Below are 18,481 nucleotides of genomic sequence, written 5' to 3' on the forward strand. Positions count from 1 at the left end.
GCCGTTCACTTGGAGAACGCAAGCTTCTAGAGGCACATAGGTCTGAAGTAGTGAATTTAGGTAAAGGGGTGCAGAGCCAGTATTGTAGGCAAACATTAATGCCTTGAATTTTATGCGAGCAGCTATTGGTAGCCAGTGCAAATTGAGAAACAGAGGTGTGACGGTGCATTCTTTTCGGCTCATTAAAGATTAATCTTGCAACGCCATTTTGGATTAATTGTAAAGGTTTGATAGAACTGGCAGGAAGACCTGCCAAGAGAGCATTGCAATAGTCCAGTCTGGACAGAACAAGAACAAGTTGTTTTGCATGTTCCCGAAAGAAAGGGCCTGATCTTCCTAATGTTGTATAAAGCAAATCTGCAGGACCGGGCCGTTTTAGCAATGTGGTCTGAAAAATTCAGCTTATTACAACTCCAATTTTTAGACAAACACCAATTTGGGAGGATGTACGTTTCCTGAATATTCCTTGAACCTACTCTGATTCTTCTTTTTTTTTTTTTTTTTTTTTTACACTTTCCTTTACTTCTTTACTCTTTACTACTACTTCTCCCTTCTTCTGCTTTTCTTGCAATCCACAGATATACCTCCTGCTTCAGGTTGGGTTCACGTGGAACTTGGGGCGTGTTGAGCCTGAGGCCCACGAGAAAAGCCTCTTTTGACTTTCCCTACTTCATCTATTAGATACAATACTTTGGAACACTTTGCACTTGTTATAAATTATTGATCTAAATAATGTTTAAACATTTCCTATTACAATTTTCATAATTACTTTATAGTATTAATTTTACACTTTTATTTAATAAATTATTCCTTCTTTTAAAATTGGTCTCTGATATAGTCATTTACTCGACTCCATGGATCTCACTAGAACAAAAAACAAATCTAACTTTTAATTTGAAAGCTGTCAGAAACAGGGGTATATTTTGTACTTTAATGATTGTATGTTAACTTTTATATGAATATACTAGCTGTTTATATTACACAAGCAATAAAATTGTGACGAGAATGAAAAGGCGTTTTGTCAACGCTCAGAAGATGTGAGCTTGTAATTTAAATGTGTGAGACCTTCAAGGCTCCTTAAAATTGTTTAAACCTAAGAATTATTATATTTATTGTAGACCACAGCATATCGTACTTTTTGTTCAGTCATCTTTCCAACGCAAAGCATTTTTAACAGGTTTCTGAGAAAAGTTTCTTTAGAAGTACCAAAACGTACATCTCGTGGTGACCTTTGAAAACCCATAGCTACTGTAACCAATTTTTCTAAGCCACTGAAAATTTGACCAAGTTACCCAGCGTTCCGCAGTTTAGACAAGCAAGTAGTCCCGCCCCAAATGTATGCCACCAGGTTCTGATTGGCTAACACGCATGGGCAGCCATCATTCTTTTTCTTCATTTTACTGTTTTCCAAATACAGGGGCTCTTACAGAGACAGTGCGATGACATCAAGACATATTTCAGTGGTATCTTTTTTTTTCTCGATAAATTGCTTACAGCAGATTTAACCACTCAATCCCTCACAAAACGGTAAGTGTGCTTACATTGGAAAATAGAAACTGAAAGTATGCCTTAATTGATCACAAATTATAACAAATCAAATGCTGTAGCAACATTATTTACAACTGACTTAAGTACGATGATCACTCAAAACATTTTCAACAAAAAGAGCCCTTGTCTGCTGGTGACATGAAAGCACTGGCTAAATGCAGTAGATTCCAAATGTTTGGCAACAGTTTTCCTCCTAGTTTTAAACTAAATTTGCATCTTATAACTGGGCTGTCTGCACAAACAAACAAACTTGTCAAAAAACTGAAGCAGTACACTAAATTATTTGCTGGGCAAGGTCAGGCTAAGGATTTGTTGGAGAAAGTAGCTTTAGACATTTCCCAAAGTTGTGAACCTGTGGCCAAACAATATTTGCAAAACAAAACATATGAATTTTTTGCCAGAAGAAAATAGTGGCAGGACACTGCTTCTATTTGCATTACATTGGCTAGCTAATCTTTCATTCAATTTGCATCGTCAAGCTCTACCGCCATACTGTGGATATCAAAGGCATCCACTGAATCCAGATTTTCTGATATTCAAGAGCCACCAAGACAAACAAAATCGATGATTGTCCAAGGATGAGAAAATGTTATTTCAGACTGTCTTTGCAAAACAAACTCTGACATGCATGCTAACTGATGTTTTGTCTGCATGTAAGAGAGAAGAAAGATGTGTCACATCCTGTCGCACACAGACAAAGCGCAACACAACTGAAATGTGTGTATTTGTATATTTGTTTTAGAAAATCCAAGATTTAAATCAAGCAAGACCACTCACAGATGCTCATACAGGATAATCAGAATTCACGGCAGTGGACTGAACCCTTCACAGGGCTCACATGACTTAAACGGTCTGAGAGAGCAGTTTGGTTGTGATGCATGAGACGACCATGCTATAAACTTATAGTTCAGAGAACGCTTGCTGCCCTTCTTCAGGTTAACAGTGCTTGAGAGAAGAGGAAAAGGCTCAAAAGTCTGCTTCATCAGAATCACTGTTTCCTGTGGACTGGCTCTCTTCCTGTTTTTCTCCCCAGACAAATTTGTAGTTATTCTCCAACTCTTGCTGTCTCTTTTGCTCTTTATACACTTCTTCCGTACCTCCCGTCTGCACACAAGAGAGTAAACACCAATTTATTTACCTGTTGAATCAGTGTAAGAAACGAGGACATTTTTCCTTAACAGACACTGAAATGTACCGTATATAGGGTGTTTATATTATAAGGGTCACATCACACATTTTAATTAAACTCACAATAAAGCTATTTTTTGCATCTTAAATAGTCATAAGGTAATTTCCTCTTTTTCTCTACCGCTTTGCCTTTAAATGCCACCTTCTAATATTTATTTGTGAATAATAGGTAGTTTCTGTTGGATTCAGAATAAAATTCTGTAAAAGTAAGTATTACATGGTTCAAAAAACAATACGTACTGAAATCTGCAGTTTGTAATATTGTGATTCTTCAGAAAATATGCAAAGTTTCAGGTGCTAACACAGATAAAAACAGCATAAGGTTTGACCAACTTTCCCACATCTCGCTGTTATTATTAACTGTTAAGGTGTGGTCAGGTGTGAAATTTCACAGGCGATATTCAGTCATTTAAATAGAAATCTGCACAAAAGATTGCCTGAATTTACTGCATGGACCTTCTTACCCACCAAATTTCACGGAAATGTCACAAATGTGATCACATGATAAATAATAGTATCTATGAAGCTTTCTCTTTAGTACCTCACTGTGACCAGGTGGGCTAAGTTTAGGAATACTGAAGAGGTCTCACTGATGGGTAATTGTGAGCATGTCACATTTTTCCCACAGGTGGGAAGTCGTGGCCTAATGGTTAGAGAGTCGGACTCGTAATCCAAAAGGTTGCGGGTTCGAGTCTCGGGCCGGCAGGAATTGTAGGTGGGGGGAGTGAATGTACAGCGCTCTCTTCACCCTCAATACCAAGACTGAGGTGCCCTTGAGCAAGGCACCGAACTGTTCCCTGGGCACCAAGTGTGAGTGTGCACTTTGGATGGGTTAAATGGGCACGAATTCCGAGTATGGGTCACTTCACTTTTTTATAGTGCAATGAACTCTCAAAAGATGACGAAAATTTTATTCTATATGACCGCTTTAGTGAATTTGCAGGTAGGCGTTGCTTTTTACATGTTAAAGTATAGTTGTGTGTGTAGGTTTATACCAGAAGGTTGATGAGAAGCTCTCTAAATGATTTTGTATCCTCTTCAGTGAGCCACTGGTCTCCTGCTTCCTCTGCGGTTTTACGGGTTAAAATCTTCACCTCAATCTTTCCTGAAAAACAGGCCCAAAAATCCTTAGTCGTCACCCAAGTATGTTAACATAACTATATTGTTGATCTAACAATAGACAAAATTATTATTTCATTCCCATACACACAGTTGGTATTAGAAATAAGTCGTGACAGAAATGATGCACGCAGAGATGGTAATAAAGGCTGTGGAATGTTGGAAGGACAAACGAAACGCTGTGATACTCCTAAATTTTCACATTCTGTTAGCTTAAACATCATCTCTACTCCAAAACCAGAAAACCTGGAGCAACAGCAACCACCCTCTACTGACAAATGTGAGTGCACAAATCCTACAATGTTGTTTTCTTTCAAATCGATTCTTAAGGCTGAAAAAGACCTCCTCCACCTTTCTCTGCAGCCACGCAAGCCAGCATCAAGGGAAAAACAAAATCACTGGCATCTAAAAGAATCGTGAAGCACGTATATCTAAATGTGTTTTAGTGGAATAGAGCCAAAGTGAAGAAAAGTTGCTTATGTGAGGAAATAAGTTACTCAGAGCAAAGCCCAGGCAGAAGAATAGTTCAAGATCTCAGGATGAAAGATAAAGTCTTCGTTCCACTCACAAAGACACACACACAGGGAAATAAGAATACTTAGTTGTGTGTGTTAGTGTGTTCTGGCCTACCTTCGGCCTTGATGCCGGCTCTCTCTAGCTGCTCTTTGACCACTTCCTGAATCTGCTGCCACTGGGGGTCGCCCTCGCCCAGTTCCTTCACCTTCACACCCCCCTCATCATCATCATCGTTGCCCCCGGTAACCGCTCCTGCAGCCACACCTCCGCCCACCTTATACTTAGTCACCCTGACTTTTACCTGCTCGCCACTGCTGCCCGCTTGGGCTTGAGTGATGAGAGACAGAGGGAAGGGGAGGTTACCGCAGAGACGGCGGAAAATTCCCCCTCCCTATTTTATGTATTATAGTCTCTCTCTAACAACATAAATGGGACAACAGTATGACACTGTGTAGTATAAGTGTTAGTGGTGACAATGATTTAGTATACAGATAAAGTATACAGTGGGCCCACAAAGTATTTGGACCATGCAAGCATTCAAAAGGTTGGTGTCAGTTTTTTTTAACGCAAGGATATATTCAACTGTCAAAAGTGACCATAAAAAAAATAAATAATTTCAAATATGTTAAACAGTTTTCAACATTGAAAATAATTAGAAATGTTTCTTGAGAACCAAATCGGATCTGTGAGACTGAAAACTGGAGTAATGGCTTTTCCCATCACAGGTGTAAAATATATTTAAGAATATATTATAATAGAAAACAAAGTTTTTAAATTATATTTCATAACACTACTGTTTTACTGTATTTTATCAAATACATTTAGCCTTGGTGAGCATAAAATATTTCCTTCAAAAAGATTTTTTTTTTTTATCTTACAAATTTTGAATTTTTGTACAGTAATGTTATCATTAAAAATTAAGATTAAAATATTTGCAGCCAATTATTTTTCTTTGGGAGCAGTTCAAGTTTAAAATGGAGTGAAAAGGTCTAACATAATTTGTTTTCAGATTATTACTTTTTAGGGCCACTGTATAATGCATATATATCCATCATACACACATTTATAAACATTTATACTATATATGTATAGTATAATATGCTCAGAAGCAGGTTCTGTGAATGCCTGGGGTGCAAAGACGGAAGTTACAAGCAATTTAATGAGCCATTCATTCTGCCATCTGTTCATTCATGCACCTGTTCACTCAGCATCCATTCTGTATATTTACCTGGTGTTTTGGGAACCAGGTTTGGGCTGCCAGGAGAGGGGCCTCCCTCTGTCTTATGCTGTGAGTGAGTGTTTTTATGCATGTCTGTATTTTTTTCTGTTTCTGGTTCACTCTCATGTCCGGTCTTGTCTTCAAGACGGTCCAGAAGTTTCCCTAGTGTGTTCTCTAGAGTTTGCGTAGCCTGAGTGCGATCAAACTCGCCCTTAAGACCTTCGTTCTCTAACTCCTGCTGAGCCTGGGAGATAAAACACAGACTATATTCACTGCCAAGTCTTCTGGCTGATTTTTACATGAGCAGGCTGTAACAGTAATAACTCATACTTCCTCTATGATGTTGTCGAACTCTTTCTGCATCTCTTCTTTTATCTCTTCTATCTTGGAGGAGGGAACGGACAGATCTGCCATCTCATCCTCAAACTCCTGCAGCAATCTTTCATCCTCATCCCCTTCCTCTACCTCTTCCTCCACCTCCCTTCCTGCTGCCCTCTCCTCTCTTTTGTCCTCCTCCTCCTTCGGAGATGACTGCTGGCTCTCTTTTTCCAGCTCGGCTTTCCTGTTCTGAACATAGAACACATAAATTAATGGTCAATCGATACATGTTTTCAATGGGTGAGAGGCTTTTTACTTGACACGGTGTCTTCGAAACACTTTATGGCAGGATATTCTGAAAAGCTGCAAGACATTATGCAATGACCATAGGTGATTTTGTAATTTTTGCCAAGTTTTTTGCCAATATTCTCCAGACAACAAGATGTTGCTGACAAATCAGCTTCAGTCAAAGCCTGTGCACAGACTCAAAATACTTACTTTCTGGTTGCTCTCTCTGAGATGTTGTACAAATTTCATGAGGTCTGCAGGATCTGTGATGATTTTAAAATTAAATTTTTCCTCTCCAAATACTAAAGAGAAAAAGAAAGATGAACACGAAAAAATGAACAAAGTGCACTGCTTTAATTTAGGACAACTTGATTGATGCTATAATCGTAAATAGACTTAAGGTTTATTTAAACTTTGATTAATTGTCTTACTGTCATTTTCATGTAATTGGCTGTCCTGAGGCTCCTGAGGGTTCTGTAAAACAGTTGTAAACCATGGTTATGATCAGTGCCCCCTCAAAAGATTCATTAAACAAGCGTAAAGGCAATAGAAATATGGTTTATATCACAGACTGAAGATGTGGTTTAAATGATGCTATACCTCTGAGTCAGGTGTGCTCGACTCTGTGCTTGCTGGTTTGGTAACTCCGTCCCAGAAGTCCTTGTCCTCAGGCTCTTCACTCACTGAGCCCACCTCAGCTACTTCACCCTCTGTTAACACACAATCATGCACACACAAATGCCATACTGTTTGAAAGCTGCAAATCTAAAAAAAATAAAGAAAAACCAAGACAAAAAAAGACTAACCTGGAGAAAATACAAATGTGTGTAATATAAATGAACAGTAATGTTAATATTACATATATAAATATGCACAAACAAGTATTCACATTAACTATGTTTGATTAAAATTGAGGATCTGCAAATAAACATTGTAATAATTTTAGTACAAACAAGACCTGAAAGAGCATGACATCACTTCTCACCACCCCAATGTCACATTTACACAGCGCCACCCAATGTATTAATTTGTAACTGCATGATTTAGGCTAGGGATTCAGAGAGATTGTGGTTGGATAAACAAATCAAATCACTGCATACTAACCTTTTGTTTCTAACTCTGAAAGTGGAGGGTCATCTGAACGGACTGCGGGGTTCTCATCTGATTTGTCGTTCTGCAATCCTTTGTTCTTGTCATCCTTGGACAGAATTTCATCCAGGTTCTTGAGCTCCTCTGAGATCTGCTCCACTTTACGTTTAGTGTCAGCTGAGTACAGAGAAAGAAGGAGAGAGAGAGATAGAAAGAAAGAGAAATGTCAATGAGCTAAAAATAATGCATCAATTAGAGAACAGAATGAGATTAAATGTAGGCTGACTGCATCTCTGGAGAGCTCATCTAAAAGAACATCACTTGCGCAGTGGGGACATTTTCCATGAATAGTGTAATGATAGAGCTTTCAATCTAATTAATTAGTGTGAGGAGTGGGGCAGGGCAGAGAGCCGTGGGAACGGAGCGAGGCCGGTGGAGTTAATGATAATGAGGGACACCTGCACCACTCACCGGTCTCGAGTACCACGGAGGAGCTCCGGAAGGATAAAAGGAGCGACGACAGTGCAAGACGAGAGAGGACCACGCCTGGACTTTATTGTGTGTGCGGCAGTCGTCTGTGAGGGGCTGCCGCTTTACTTTTGTGTTTGTTTTCTTTTTATTATTAAACTTGTTTAAATGTTTGCCTGTTCCCGCCTCCTCCTTCCCATTCTATGAACTGTTACAATTAGTTCTGGAAAAAATAACGTGATAAGATAAAAGATCATAAGAACTTAATATTGTGTTATATTTTAGACACAATATTGTCTGTTTTTGCTCAGTTTTGCCAAAGCAAATATTATCTTTTTAAAGCCACAGCAGAACCTTTGTGCTTCTCCAAGCATCATTTCTGAATGAATCCGTGTTTTGAACGAATCAGGTGAACTAATGATTCCATGGCCCATTCTTAAAGGCTGTATCTGAAAACTGAAAAATACTGCCTTCGGAGGACGCATTCCAAGTTAGCTTCACTTCCTGTCTCATAAGATACCTTCATCTGATCGATTATTGAAGGCAACATAGATGTATCCTTCGCTGCCTTTGGTATCCCACAATCCTGTGCGTTCCATTGTGTGATGGTTGAGCTAAAAGTATAAAGATGGATACTGAAAGTTGTGTTCGGTGGTCAGTTTGGGTGTAAATGTATATTTCTGACTAACTTTTTGCACTTTTGATGTTATTTCTAGCGAGAAATCAGTATTATGGTAATTAAACATTTGTTTAGTTATCACTAAAACTCGTTATATTTTGTTATAGATCATTAAACCGTTACGCTGCCTCAGAAGGCTGCCCAGAATCAGTTTCATGAGGTGCCTTCGTGCAAAAATGCTGCCTGCAAAGTCAATGCCTCATAAGGCATCGAAGCAGCAAGTAAGCTGCATAAGTTTTCGGATGCAGCCAAAGAGAGCCATTTACTTAAATCCTGAATGAATCAGCCATTTGAATGAATTTAATGAATGAACAAATGACTCCATGACATTTACTGCCACCTACTGGCAGTTTTAGTTTCTTAGCTAGAGTATAATTTCATTAAAAAATAATTTAATATTTACACATTAATAAAAATGTGAAAATAAAAAATCCATATCAATAAAAAAATAATTAAAGGGACAGTTCACCCAGAAATAAAAAATGAAAATAAAATAAAAAAAAGAGAAACATTTCTTGCTAAAGCTTCTTTTTGTAATATCTATTTCATGCTTTTCTCGTGTAACACAATAATGGCTTTAAATGATATTTTGTTGGTAATTTCTCAGCCAAATTAGATGTGTGATTAATATGTGATTAATTAGATGAATTAATCAACACATCATGTAATTAAATAGGTAAACAATTTTAATAGATTGACAGCCCCAATGGTCAAAAATCAAACGTCTTCTAAACTCTGATTAATCTTCTGAAGGTCTTTTAAATCTGAATCTAGAGTCTAAGCAAATTGGCACAATGAGGAGAGAGAGAGAGCCTACCTATATATAGTAGATATACATAGTGTGTTTTGAAAAAAGTTACGCAGCACAACAAGGAAGGATTGTGTAACCAGTCTAGGGCTGCAACAACTGATCGATAAAATCGATTATTATCGATGATGAAAATCATCGACAACGATTCTCATTATCGATTAGTCGGGTTTGCCCACATCCAACTTCAGCCGGCCATGTCAAATTACAGCACTGAATAATGCATTTCTATGGACAAAATGCATCTAAAAATAGTGGAGCAAACCGAATCAGATGCTGCGGGAGAATCCCAGCTGCCCAAAACATGAGAATTCTTTATTTTAAGATTTAAGCTAACATAATGCATTCGCGTAATGGCTTGCCCTGTCATGCGGCTTAATAGATGTATGTGCGTCCTCAGCGCAAAAACTTTGAGTTTACGGTCATATCCTTATCTGTAAAGGTCACATAATCACGCAAGCATTCCAATTTTTGCGTAAAGGCCTGTCCTGACAGTCTGTGTTAATCTTTCATTTTTTTACTGAATGAGCGTTGACGCATGCACTCATCTCAGATGGAACACAGAGGGAGACAATTAATACTCAGCGCAAAAACATTCATTGTGCTGAAATATCTGTTGTTGTAGTACATTAAATTAAGCTTTAAACGTCAACATGTAGTGCACGTATTTTATGAGTAGGGACTGTAATAGGGATAACTGCGTGTAATTGTCTGAATATAAATATTAGACGCTTCATAGGCGCCTTTTAAAGGATAAAGAAATGACAGTGAAGACGACTAAACTAGGCTATATTCACTAGCCTATATACAGTGCTTAGCAAATGTATTCAAACAAATTTATGTAAGATTTTAAACAAATTATATAAGGTTTGTGCCACTGCTGCTCTATACTGGTGATTACCAAAATCATTTTTTTTAGCTTTCTCTATTGGTTAGTCCTTCAATATGCATAAGCTCTTTAGTAACAGTAGGCCATTTCTAATGCTATAATTATTACTGTTATCTAAGAAAGAAAAGCAGAAAAAAAAAGTAAAGCGCTTTATAGTGTGGGTTTTTTTCTTTTTCAGATACAGAATTACAGTCAAAAAGTACATAAATAATACCAGCAAGAATGCAAGCTGTTATAAAAGACATAGGAGGCCCTTTTTGTTATTATGTGAATAAATGCTATTTAGTTGTTTGTTTGTTATTTTTCCAATAAATAACATTTTTATATAACATTTTTAAATATAAAAATATAAATATTTGTGTTTTCTCTTTATTATGACAGGTGGTCTAATAAATTGTTAATAAGCACTGTATGTTTTCATAGTATTCAGTTGGCATGTTTGTTTGAAGGACACTGGGCAAAATGTGGAAGTGTTTTTTGTCAAAAACAAAAATTGGGCTTTTTTTATTCCGATTAATCGGAAAAAATAATCGGCCAACTAATCAATTATCAAAATAATTGTTAGTTGCAGCCCTAAACCAGTCATATGAAATGCTCTTAAAAAGGCAAATAAAAAGTAAAATTGTGACATTCACAACATTGCTTAATTGCGTATTATTAGAAAAATCATTGCAAACATATTAGGCGTATTTGATATATTGCCCAATATTTTTTTCACTAAATGACAAAGCCCTGATGGAGGGAAAAAACAGAACCTCTCGTACTTACAGACTTGAGCCTTGACATAGTCCATATACTGCTGGGTACTGAGAGCAGGTTGGCAAACAATGCCTTGTGGCTTGGCAGTAGAAGGTGGGCGAAGGAGGGGATGCTGGCATGTACGAAAGGTGTGTACTGTTAAGACGTAGCGGCAGGACTGAGGTTCATCTACCCTTGCGATATAGTCACTAGAGCCTTCCTCACACACAAACTGTTGAAAAAACAAACAAAAAAAAAACATTATTTTTGATTATCATTGCTACTGGATTCAAATGAGATAGCATAGCAGTAACTCGATGCCAAAAATGAAATTTTGTTTCAGTCATAAAACACATTTTCACATGACTTTTGACCTACACTTCATGGACACTCAGGGCTTTTTAACATTTAATTTCAAAACTACTTTGACCCTCCCGAACAGCTTCAACTCGGCTGGGATGACTTTCTAATAGATGACTGCAGTGATTTGTTCTCATTCATACACAGAGCAAAGTATGTTGTTGTAAACTACTGTTCAAAAGTTCAATTTGTTTTTATGTTTTTGAAAGAAGTCTCTTATGCTAAAGACTGCATTATACAGAAAAAAAACGTAATATTGTGAAATATTATTTCATTTTAAAACAATTCTTTTTTTAATATTTTAAAATTTAATTTATTCTTGTGGTGGCAAAGATTAATTTTAATCATATTTATCATCTATTTCAAAATAAATAATTAAATTTAAGTCTGGGTTAAGTTGTTAGGCTTAATTGTAAAAATAATCATATTTAAATTATTTAATGTATAATGTAAAAGGGCTCCCTATAGTTTTAAGCATAAGCTGAGGTAGATTTTTATCACTAAGAAAATTTAAACTATAACAATGTATTTAAAGAAAGAGCAACTTCTTTAGTAAACCACTGTTTATATATATATAAAAAAAAAATAATAATAATGTTTAGTTTTTCCCCCTGCTGTACCGAAATCATACCAAACAGTGACGTTAAAACCGAGGTATGTACCGAACCGTCATATTTGTGTACCGTTACACCCCTAGTATGTATGTATGTATGTATGTATGTATGTATGTATGTATATATATATATATATATATATATATATATATATATATATATATATATATATATATATATATATATATATATATATATATATATGTGTGCGTGTGTGTGTGTGTGTGTGTGTGTGTGCAATCTTACTCTGACTTCTGTCTCTCTGGGATTCCCGTTCAAGTCACATTTAGAGCCATTGATATATGACTGACTATGATACCTCTTCAGCTTATGCTGTTTAGATGCCTAAAACAAAATAGAAAAAAATGTCATACAATCATATTAATCAAATACCAAAATATACAGAAGATAAATACAAAGATGGTGTGCAAATAATATACTTCTGAAAATGTGCATTAGCATGTTCATAATATTGCACCCTGTATTACTTATATTGACTATCTGCTATAAATATGTATACTATCAATACCACAACTGAGGTGCCCTTGAGCAAGGCACCGAACCCCCAATTGCTCCCCGGGCGCTGCAGCATGGCTGCCCACTGCTCCGGGTGTGTGTTCACGGTGTGTGTGTGTGTGTGTGTGGATTTGTTCACTACTCACTGCTGTGTGTGTGCACTTGGATGGGTTAAACGCAGAGCACCAATTTCGAGTATGGGACACCATACTTGACAATACGTCACGACTTTTTTAAATGGAATTCTCTCTATTTTCTGTAACTATCAAAAAATTAATAACATGCAACAAATAAAAAACAGTCCAAATGCACACATCCAGTAGGCAAAAAGCTCAATGTGGGTGCTCCACCAAATTTGAACCAAAAAATCAAAGTAGGCACACCACAGTTCCAGTGATAGAAAAAAATATTTATGTTCTCACCACAGGTGACGTTTCGAGTGACGTTTTTTGTCATTCATGTCTGAAGAAGAGCATCTAAGCTCGAAACGTCACCTGTGGTGAGAACATAAATAAATATGTTTTCTATCTCTGGAGCTGCGGTGTGCCTACTTTAACATACAACAAATAAAAATAGATAAAATTAAGCACAGTAACGTTTGGCATTACCTTTGCACTTTCATTGGTCCAGTCAAACTCTGAATCATAATATCCCAAGAAGAGCACATCTCCCTTGATCTCAGAATCTATAAATCACAGACGTGGAATATATTTTTAAAAACCTTGAATAGTGTGAATACACATTACAGACTACACATTATCCTGCAAAACTTAAACTCCTAAATCCATTTTTTTTTTTACCATTAAAAATCTCAAGGGTATACCTAGCATCACACCACATCTAAGATGGCACCGCTGATGGCAGTCACAGTGCTTTGCTCTTCAGTGTTTGTACTGTTTTTGTTTTTCTTTTTTTTTGTTTCTCAAACATGATCAGTTTTACCAGGGATGACCTGCTGAACATTCGGCAGAACACACCACAAAATCTATTATCGGATTTTGATTATTCGGACGTTTTGCTGGACATTATTGTTGGCGGAGCCGTAGATCTGGTCAAACGCTTAAGGACGCACAGATGGGGGAAACGAGCCGGCGCGCTTGTGAAGCACGGATTTAGAACGGCGTTGCCTAGCATCCATCTGGCGAATCTCTGCTCTCTACCCAACAAAACAGACGAACTCCTTCTGCTCTCCCGGACAAACAAGGATTTTTCTAACTCTGCTGTTCTGCGTTTCACGGAAATCTGGCTGAATGGTGACATACCGGACAGCGTGCTACATCTGGCTAACTTCCAGCTGATCAGAGCAGAGTGTCTATATTCCACCGCAAGCGAACGTGAGCTCAGCTTTACAGAAACTCCCTAATCTGATCACAGACACAGAACAAAAACACCCGGACTCTGTTTTAATCATTCTCGGGGACTTTAATAAAGCAAATCTCTTCCGCGAACTGCCAAAATTCAGACAGCACATCACATGTCCCACCAGAGACAGTGATATATTGGATCACTGTTACACAGCGATAAAGGACGCATATCTCTCTGTCCCACGAGCAGCTTTAGGATTCTCTGATCACTGTTTGGTTCATCTCATACCAACCTACAGGCAGAAACTTAAATCTGCAAAACCTGTATTAAGAACTGTTAAAAGATGGACTAATGAAACAGAGCAGGATTTACAAGCCTGTTTCTCTCTCACTGATTGGACTGTTTTTGAAGCTACTGCTATCGATCTGGACGAGCTCACAGAGACTGTAACATCTTATATCGGTTTCTGTGAAGATATGTACATTCCTACCAAGACTCATCTAACTTACAAAAACGACAAACCATGGTTTACTGCAAAACTCAGACAGCTCCGTCAGGCCAAAGAAGATGCTTACAGAAAGGGGGATAAAGTCTTGTACAAACAGGCCAAATACACACTGGAAAAGGAGATCAGAGTGGCAAAGAGGAATTATTCTGGCAAGCTAAGGAACAAATTCTCTTCCAGTGATTCTGCTTCAGTGTGGAAAGGTATGAAAGATATCACCAGTTACAAGACACCATCCCCCAGCACTCTGGAGAATCAGCAACTGGCAGACGACCTGAATGAGTTCTACAGCAGGTTTGAAAAAACACCCCACACCCACCCTGAACACCTCTCCACACAACCATTCACACCTCCAGCAACCCCCCTCTCCCCCACACCTACAATTCAGATCAGTGAAGATGACGTGTACCAGGTCTTCAGAAAGAACAAAAGAACGAAAGCACCAGGCCCAGACGGTGTGTCACCAGCCTGCCTAAAAATCTGTGCTAACCAGCTGGCCCCCATCTTCACACAGATCTTCAACAGATCACTGGAGCTGTGCAAAGTCCCCTTATGCTTCAAATGCTCCACCATCATCCCCATCCCAAAGAAACCCAAAATTACTGGCCTTAATGACTACAGACCTGTGGCTCTAACGTCTGTGGCCATGAAATTATTTGAAAGACTTATCTGAAGGCCTCCACTGGACCCTTACTGGACCCCCTGCAATTTGCCTACAGAGCAAACAGGTCTGTGGATGATGCAGTCAACATGGGACTGCACTTCATCCTGCAGCATCTGGACAGACCAGGGACTTATGCGAGAATCCTGCTCGTAGACTTCAGCTCTGCTTTTAACACCATCATCCCAGACACCCTTCAGAATAAACTGACACAGCTCTCCATCCCCACCTCCATCTGTCAGTGGATCACCAGCTTCCTGACAGACAGGCAGCAGCAAGTGAGGCTGGGAAAATTCTCATCCAGCACCTGCACCATCTGGTGCAGTCTTAACAACCTGGAGCTTAACACGCTCAAAACTGTGGAGATGATCGTGGACAACAGGAGAAACCCCCCTGCTCTCCCCCCACTCACCATCATGAACAGCACTGTGACTGCAGTGGAGTCATTCAGATTCCTGGGCACCACAATTTCTCAGGACCTGAAGTGGGACAATCACATTGACTCCATTGTGAAAAAGGCCCAGCAGAGGTTGTACTTCCTTCGCCAGCTGAGGAAGTTCAACTTGCCACAGGACCTGCTGAAACAATTCTACTCTGCCATCATTGAATCTGTCCTCTGCTCTTCAATAACTGTCTGGTTCAGCTCAGCTACCAAATCTGACCTCAGAAGACTACAGAGAGTAGTCCGGACTGCTAAGCGAATCATTGGTACAACCCTCCCCACTCTCCAAGAACTGTACTTATCCAGAGTGAGCAAAAGGGCTGGCAAAACCTTTGAATTGTTACCGTCTGGTCGACGCTACAGAGCCCTGAGCACCAGAACGACCAGACGCAGAAACAGTTTCTTCCCTCAGGCAATCCAACTCATGAACACTTGACACTAAACGTGGAACACAACTCTATTATACATTATTTATTCACCACACATACTTATTTTTTCATTTCAGATTTGCACATATCAGACCTGTACACACATAATTATCTATATTATATATTGCGTTTTTGCTATTTTGTACATTGCCTATTTGTATATTATTATTTTATTATCTGTGTCCTGTCCTGTTGCTGTCTTTCTGTTGCACTGTGGAGCTTCTGTCACTATAACAAATTCCTCGTATGTGTAAACATACCTGGCCAATAAAGCTGATCTGAATTATAATTCTATACTACAACTCTATTAGACATGGTAAAACATAATTTAGACATAATTTTTTAATAAAGACACATGACATTAATGATTTAACACACCTTCTAAGTGGTATTGCCTGATGTGCTGGCCATAGCAGAACTCATAAGTCCACCAGTCTTTGGTCTATGAACAGAATAAAAATAAACATGTTTTATACCACGGTGACATGTAATTCATTACCTGCAAATCACGTAAAAAGACTAGGCAAATTGCAATAATTTCATTATCCACAGAAACATGTGATGTCAACCTTAACGAGGCATGGTGCAGTTTGCATGGGCTTGAGGAGATCAGGGACTCCTGGGCCACTGTAGCCTTGAACATCAGATTCTAATACCGGGTCCTGATGGAAACGCACTGCCTGAGCTGGCAAACGACACTCATACAGCTGCTTGTATTTGTTAGAGACCAACATCACATCTTCCATCTGAAAGCAGGAACAGAAAAAAGATGACAGACACAGAGAAAATTAATTAGAAAAGGAAAACCAGGTAAATGTGGCGATACAGTTTACACCACATTGCTAACTTTACCATACTGATTTTTTTTACCAAACTTCTGCTATTCTGTATTGGAGTAGCAGACACTTAATAGGAAAATGTCACATAGGCAAACAATTTTTAATGTCTGATACGTCAAGCTGTGCACAAAGCTAACAGCTGTCTGTAGCAAATAACATCCCTAGCTAACTCTCTAGCCAAAACAACCTTACCTGTCCCATAATAACAGGATCGGGCAGAATCTGTATTCCATATTTCATTTCATTTAATTCCTCTAAATTCAAAAAACCAAAGACAGACAGGAGACATATTAAGAAAAAAACATATAATCCTCTTAACCACTTAATCAAGGAGGAAGCCATAGTTCTCTCATATCGTAAACTAGCGTTGTCAAATGATTTGTTATTTGGTGCGTGTCAATGTGCGCCAAGGAACGGGGATTGGGCAACGTTGTTAAAAGCTGACAGGTGATTGGATAATATCAACGTCAGTCAAGTTTAGAACGTGCATTGATTGGATCACGTGCAGTAAGAGCCACCCACTAGCCACGAAAATGAGTTCTATTGGACCCGCCGAGTATTTGCAAATCAATGTAATGTTACTTCTCGGACTCATGGTGTCGCTATGGAACAAGTGAAAACCGAAAACGCACAGTCGCACAACACTGAAGTTAAAAATGAAAATAAACTGCTATTATATTAAAGATAAATAGTGTCTCGTTGTAATTATCCTATCCATTATCCATCTTTCTTTTACTCAAAGTTACATTGTCATTTTAATAAATAAGTTAGGCTATATGGAGAAAATAAACAATGTAAGTCTCAGCAAAAGTAAACAAACACAGATAGCAGGAGGTTTATGCAATGTTGAGATTTCTCCAAAGTCATAATTTTGGTTTAGATTTTAATAGTTCAGTTATTTCAAGAATTCTGTCTTTAAAGTGCACTCTCAGAAAAAAAGGTACAAAGCTAAAAGCTGCATCTCGGTACCTTTTAAAAATAGTCTACAGTGTACATATTAGTGCCTTTTGAATAGGTAATGTCCCAGTAACAATTTAGTATCTTTTTCCTGAGAGTCTTTGTTGGATCAATATTGAAGTTGACAGCAAATGCTTGGTGACAGTAGGTAGCATTGAACCTATTGTAGTTTATTATGACCACATGATGTGTAGGCTACTTCTCTGTACCTAGTCGGTGCTTCCTCATTAGACGGAAAACAGCTGCATCCTATACAGATGTTTTCTGAATCACATGGCATACATGAGTTCTCTGGCACAATTTTAAAAATGGTTTACTGACTTTAATTTCTCTGTTCCTTTGTTTTACTTGCTTGTTGTTTTTTATTTGTATTGTAAAAGTTATAGTGTTTCATTTCAAATGCAAGTGAATAGTTAAAACTGAGTGATTAATGCATTAAAAAAAATAATAATTTATTTCCAAGAATTTGGAAAGCTTGGGGCAAAAAAAAAAGAAAAAAGAAGCTTCTCTGGCTGCCCACATTTAACCGAAGCCTGTTAAACACTTAAAAACAGAAAATTCAAACTTGTTGGGTATAGAACACTTCGACTTCATCTGAAACAAAAAAAAAAAAAGGTGTTTTGGATGAAAACAGCTCTTCTCATTGAATGATGGCAGATCAAGAGGAGCAATAAAATGGAAAAGGTGGGAAATGGGGCTTTGTAAGTAGACAGAAGGCAAAACGAAAGCATTTCATTACATTACTACATCTACTACAGTAGGCCTACTACATTTTTTTGTTTTTGTTTAGTTAATTCTTTTTGAATTGATAATATCATTATTGTAAGCTAATAAAGTGGACAGATTAAGCATCAAAATCAAAGTGAAGACTGTTTTGATTTCATGTAAACATTTTTAGCCTACATGTTTACCTGTGTGTGATGGCCATTTGCCTTTGGCTCTACACACTGCGATCCAGTATCCCTGTAAAAGTGGTTTGGAGAATGA

General features: G+C 38.0%; 1 protein-coding gene across 2 annotated transcripts; it reads right to left on the reverse strand.

Moving 5' to 3' along the window:
• Positions 1 to 896: 896 nt before the first annotated feature.
• On the reverse strand, positions 897 to 16,940 carry LOC306878920 (protein OS-9-like). 2 transcript variants are annotated; one of them, XM_079431525.1, is made up of 15 exons: positions 16,730 to 16,940; positions 16,268 to 16,444; positions 16,077 to 16,140; positions 12,966 to 13,042; positions 12,088 to 12,186; positions 10,898 to 11,099; positions 7,301 to 7,462; positions 6,797 to 6,906; positions 6,628 to 6,670; positions 6,407 to 6,498; positions 5,921 to 6,157; positions 5,600 to 5,834; positions 4,486 to 4,698; positions 3,732 to 3,841; positions 897 to 2,652 (listed from the first exon to the last, which is right to left on the reverse strand). In XM_079431525.1, exons 1-15 carry the CDS (start codon positions 16,877 to 16,879, stop codon positions 2,515 to 2,517), a joined length of 2,109 nt encoding a protein of 702 aa, XP_079287651.1. In that variant the 5' UTR covers positions 16,880 to 16,940; the 3' UTR covers positions 897 to 2,514. The 2 variants fall into 2 exon arrangements, with proteins under 2 accessions (XP_079287651.1, XP_079287652.1); XM_079431526.1 differs by having other exon boundaries at positions 926 to 2,652; positions 4,486 to 4,635; positions 16,730 to 16,932.
• Between the last annotated feature and the right edge of the window lie 1,541 nt (positions 16,941 to 18,481).

Source organism: Barbus barbus (assembly GCF_936440315.1).
Source record: "Barbus barbus genome assembly, chromosome: 13".
Taxonomy (NCBI): domain Eukaryota; kingdom Metazoa; phylum Chordata; class Actinopteri; order Cypriniformes; family Cyprinidae; genus Barbus; species Barbus barbus.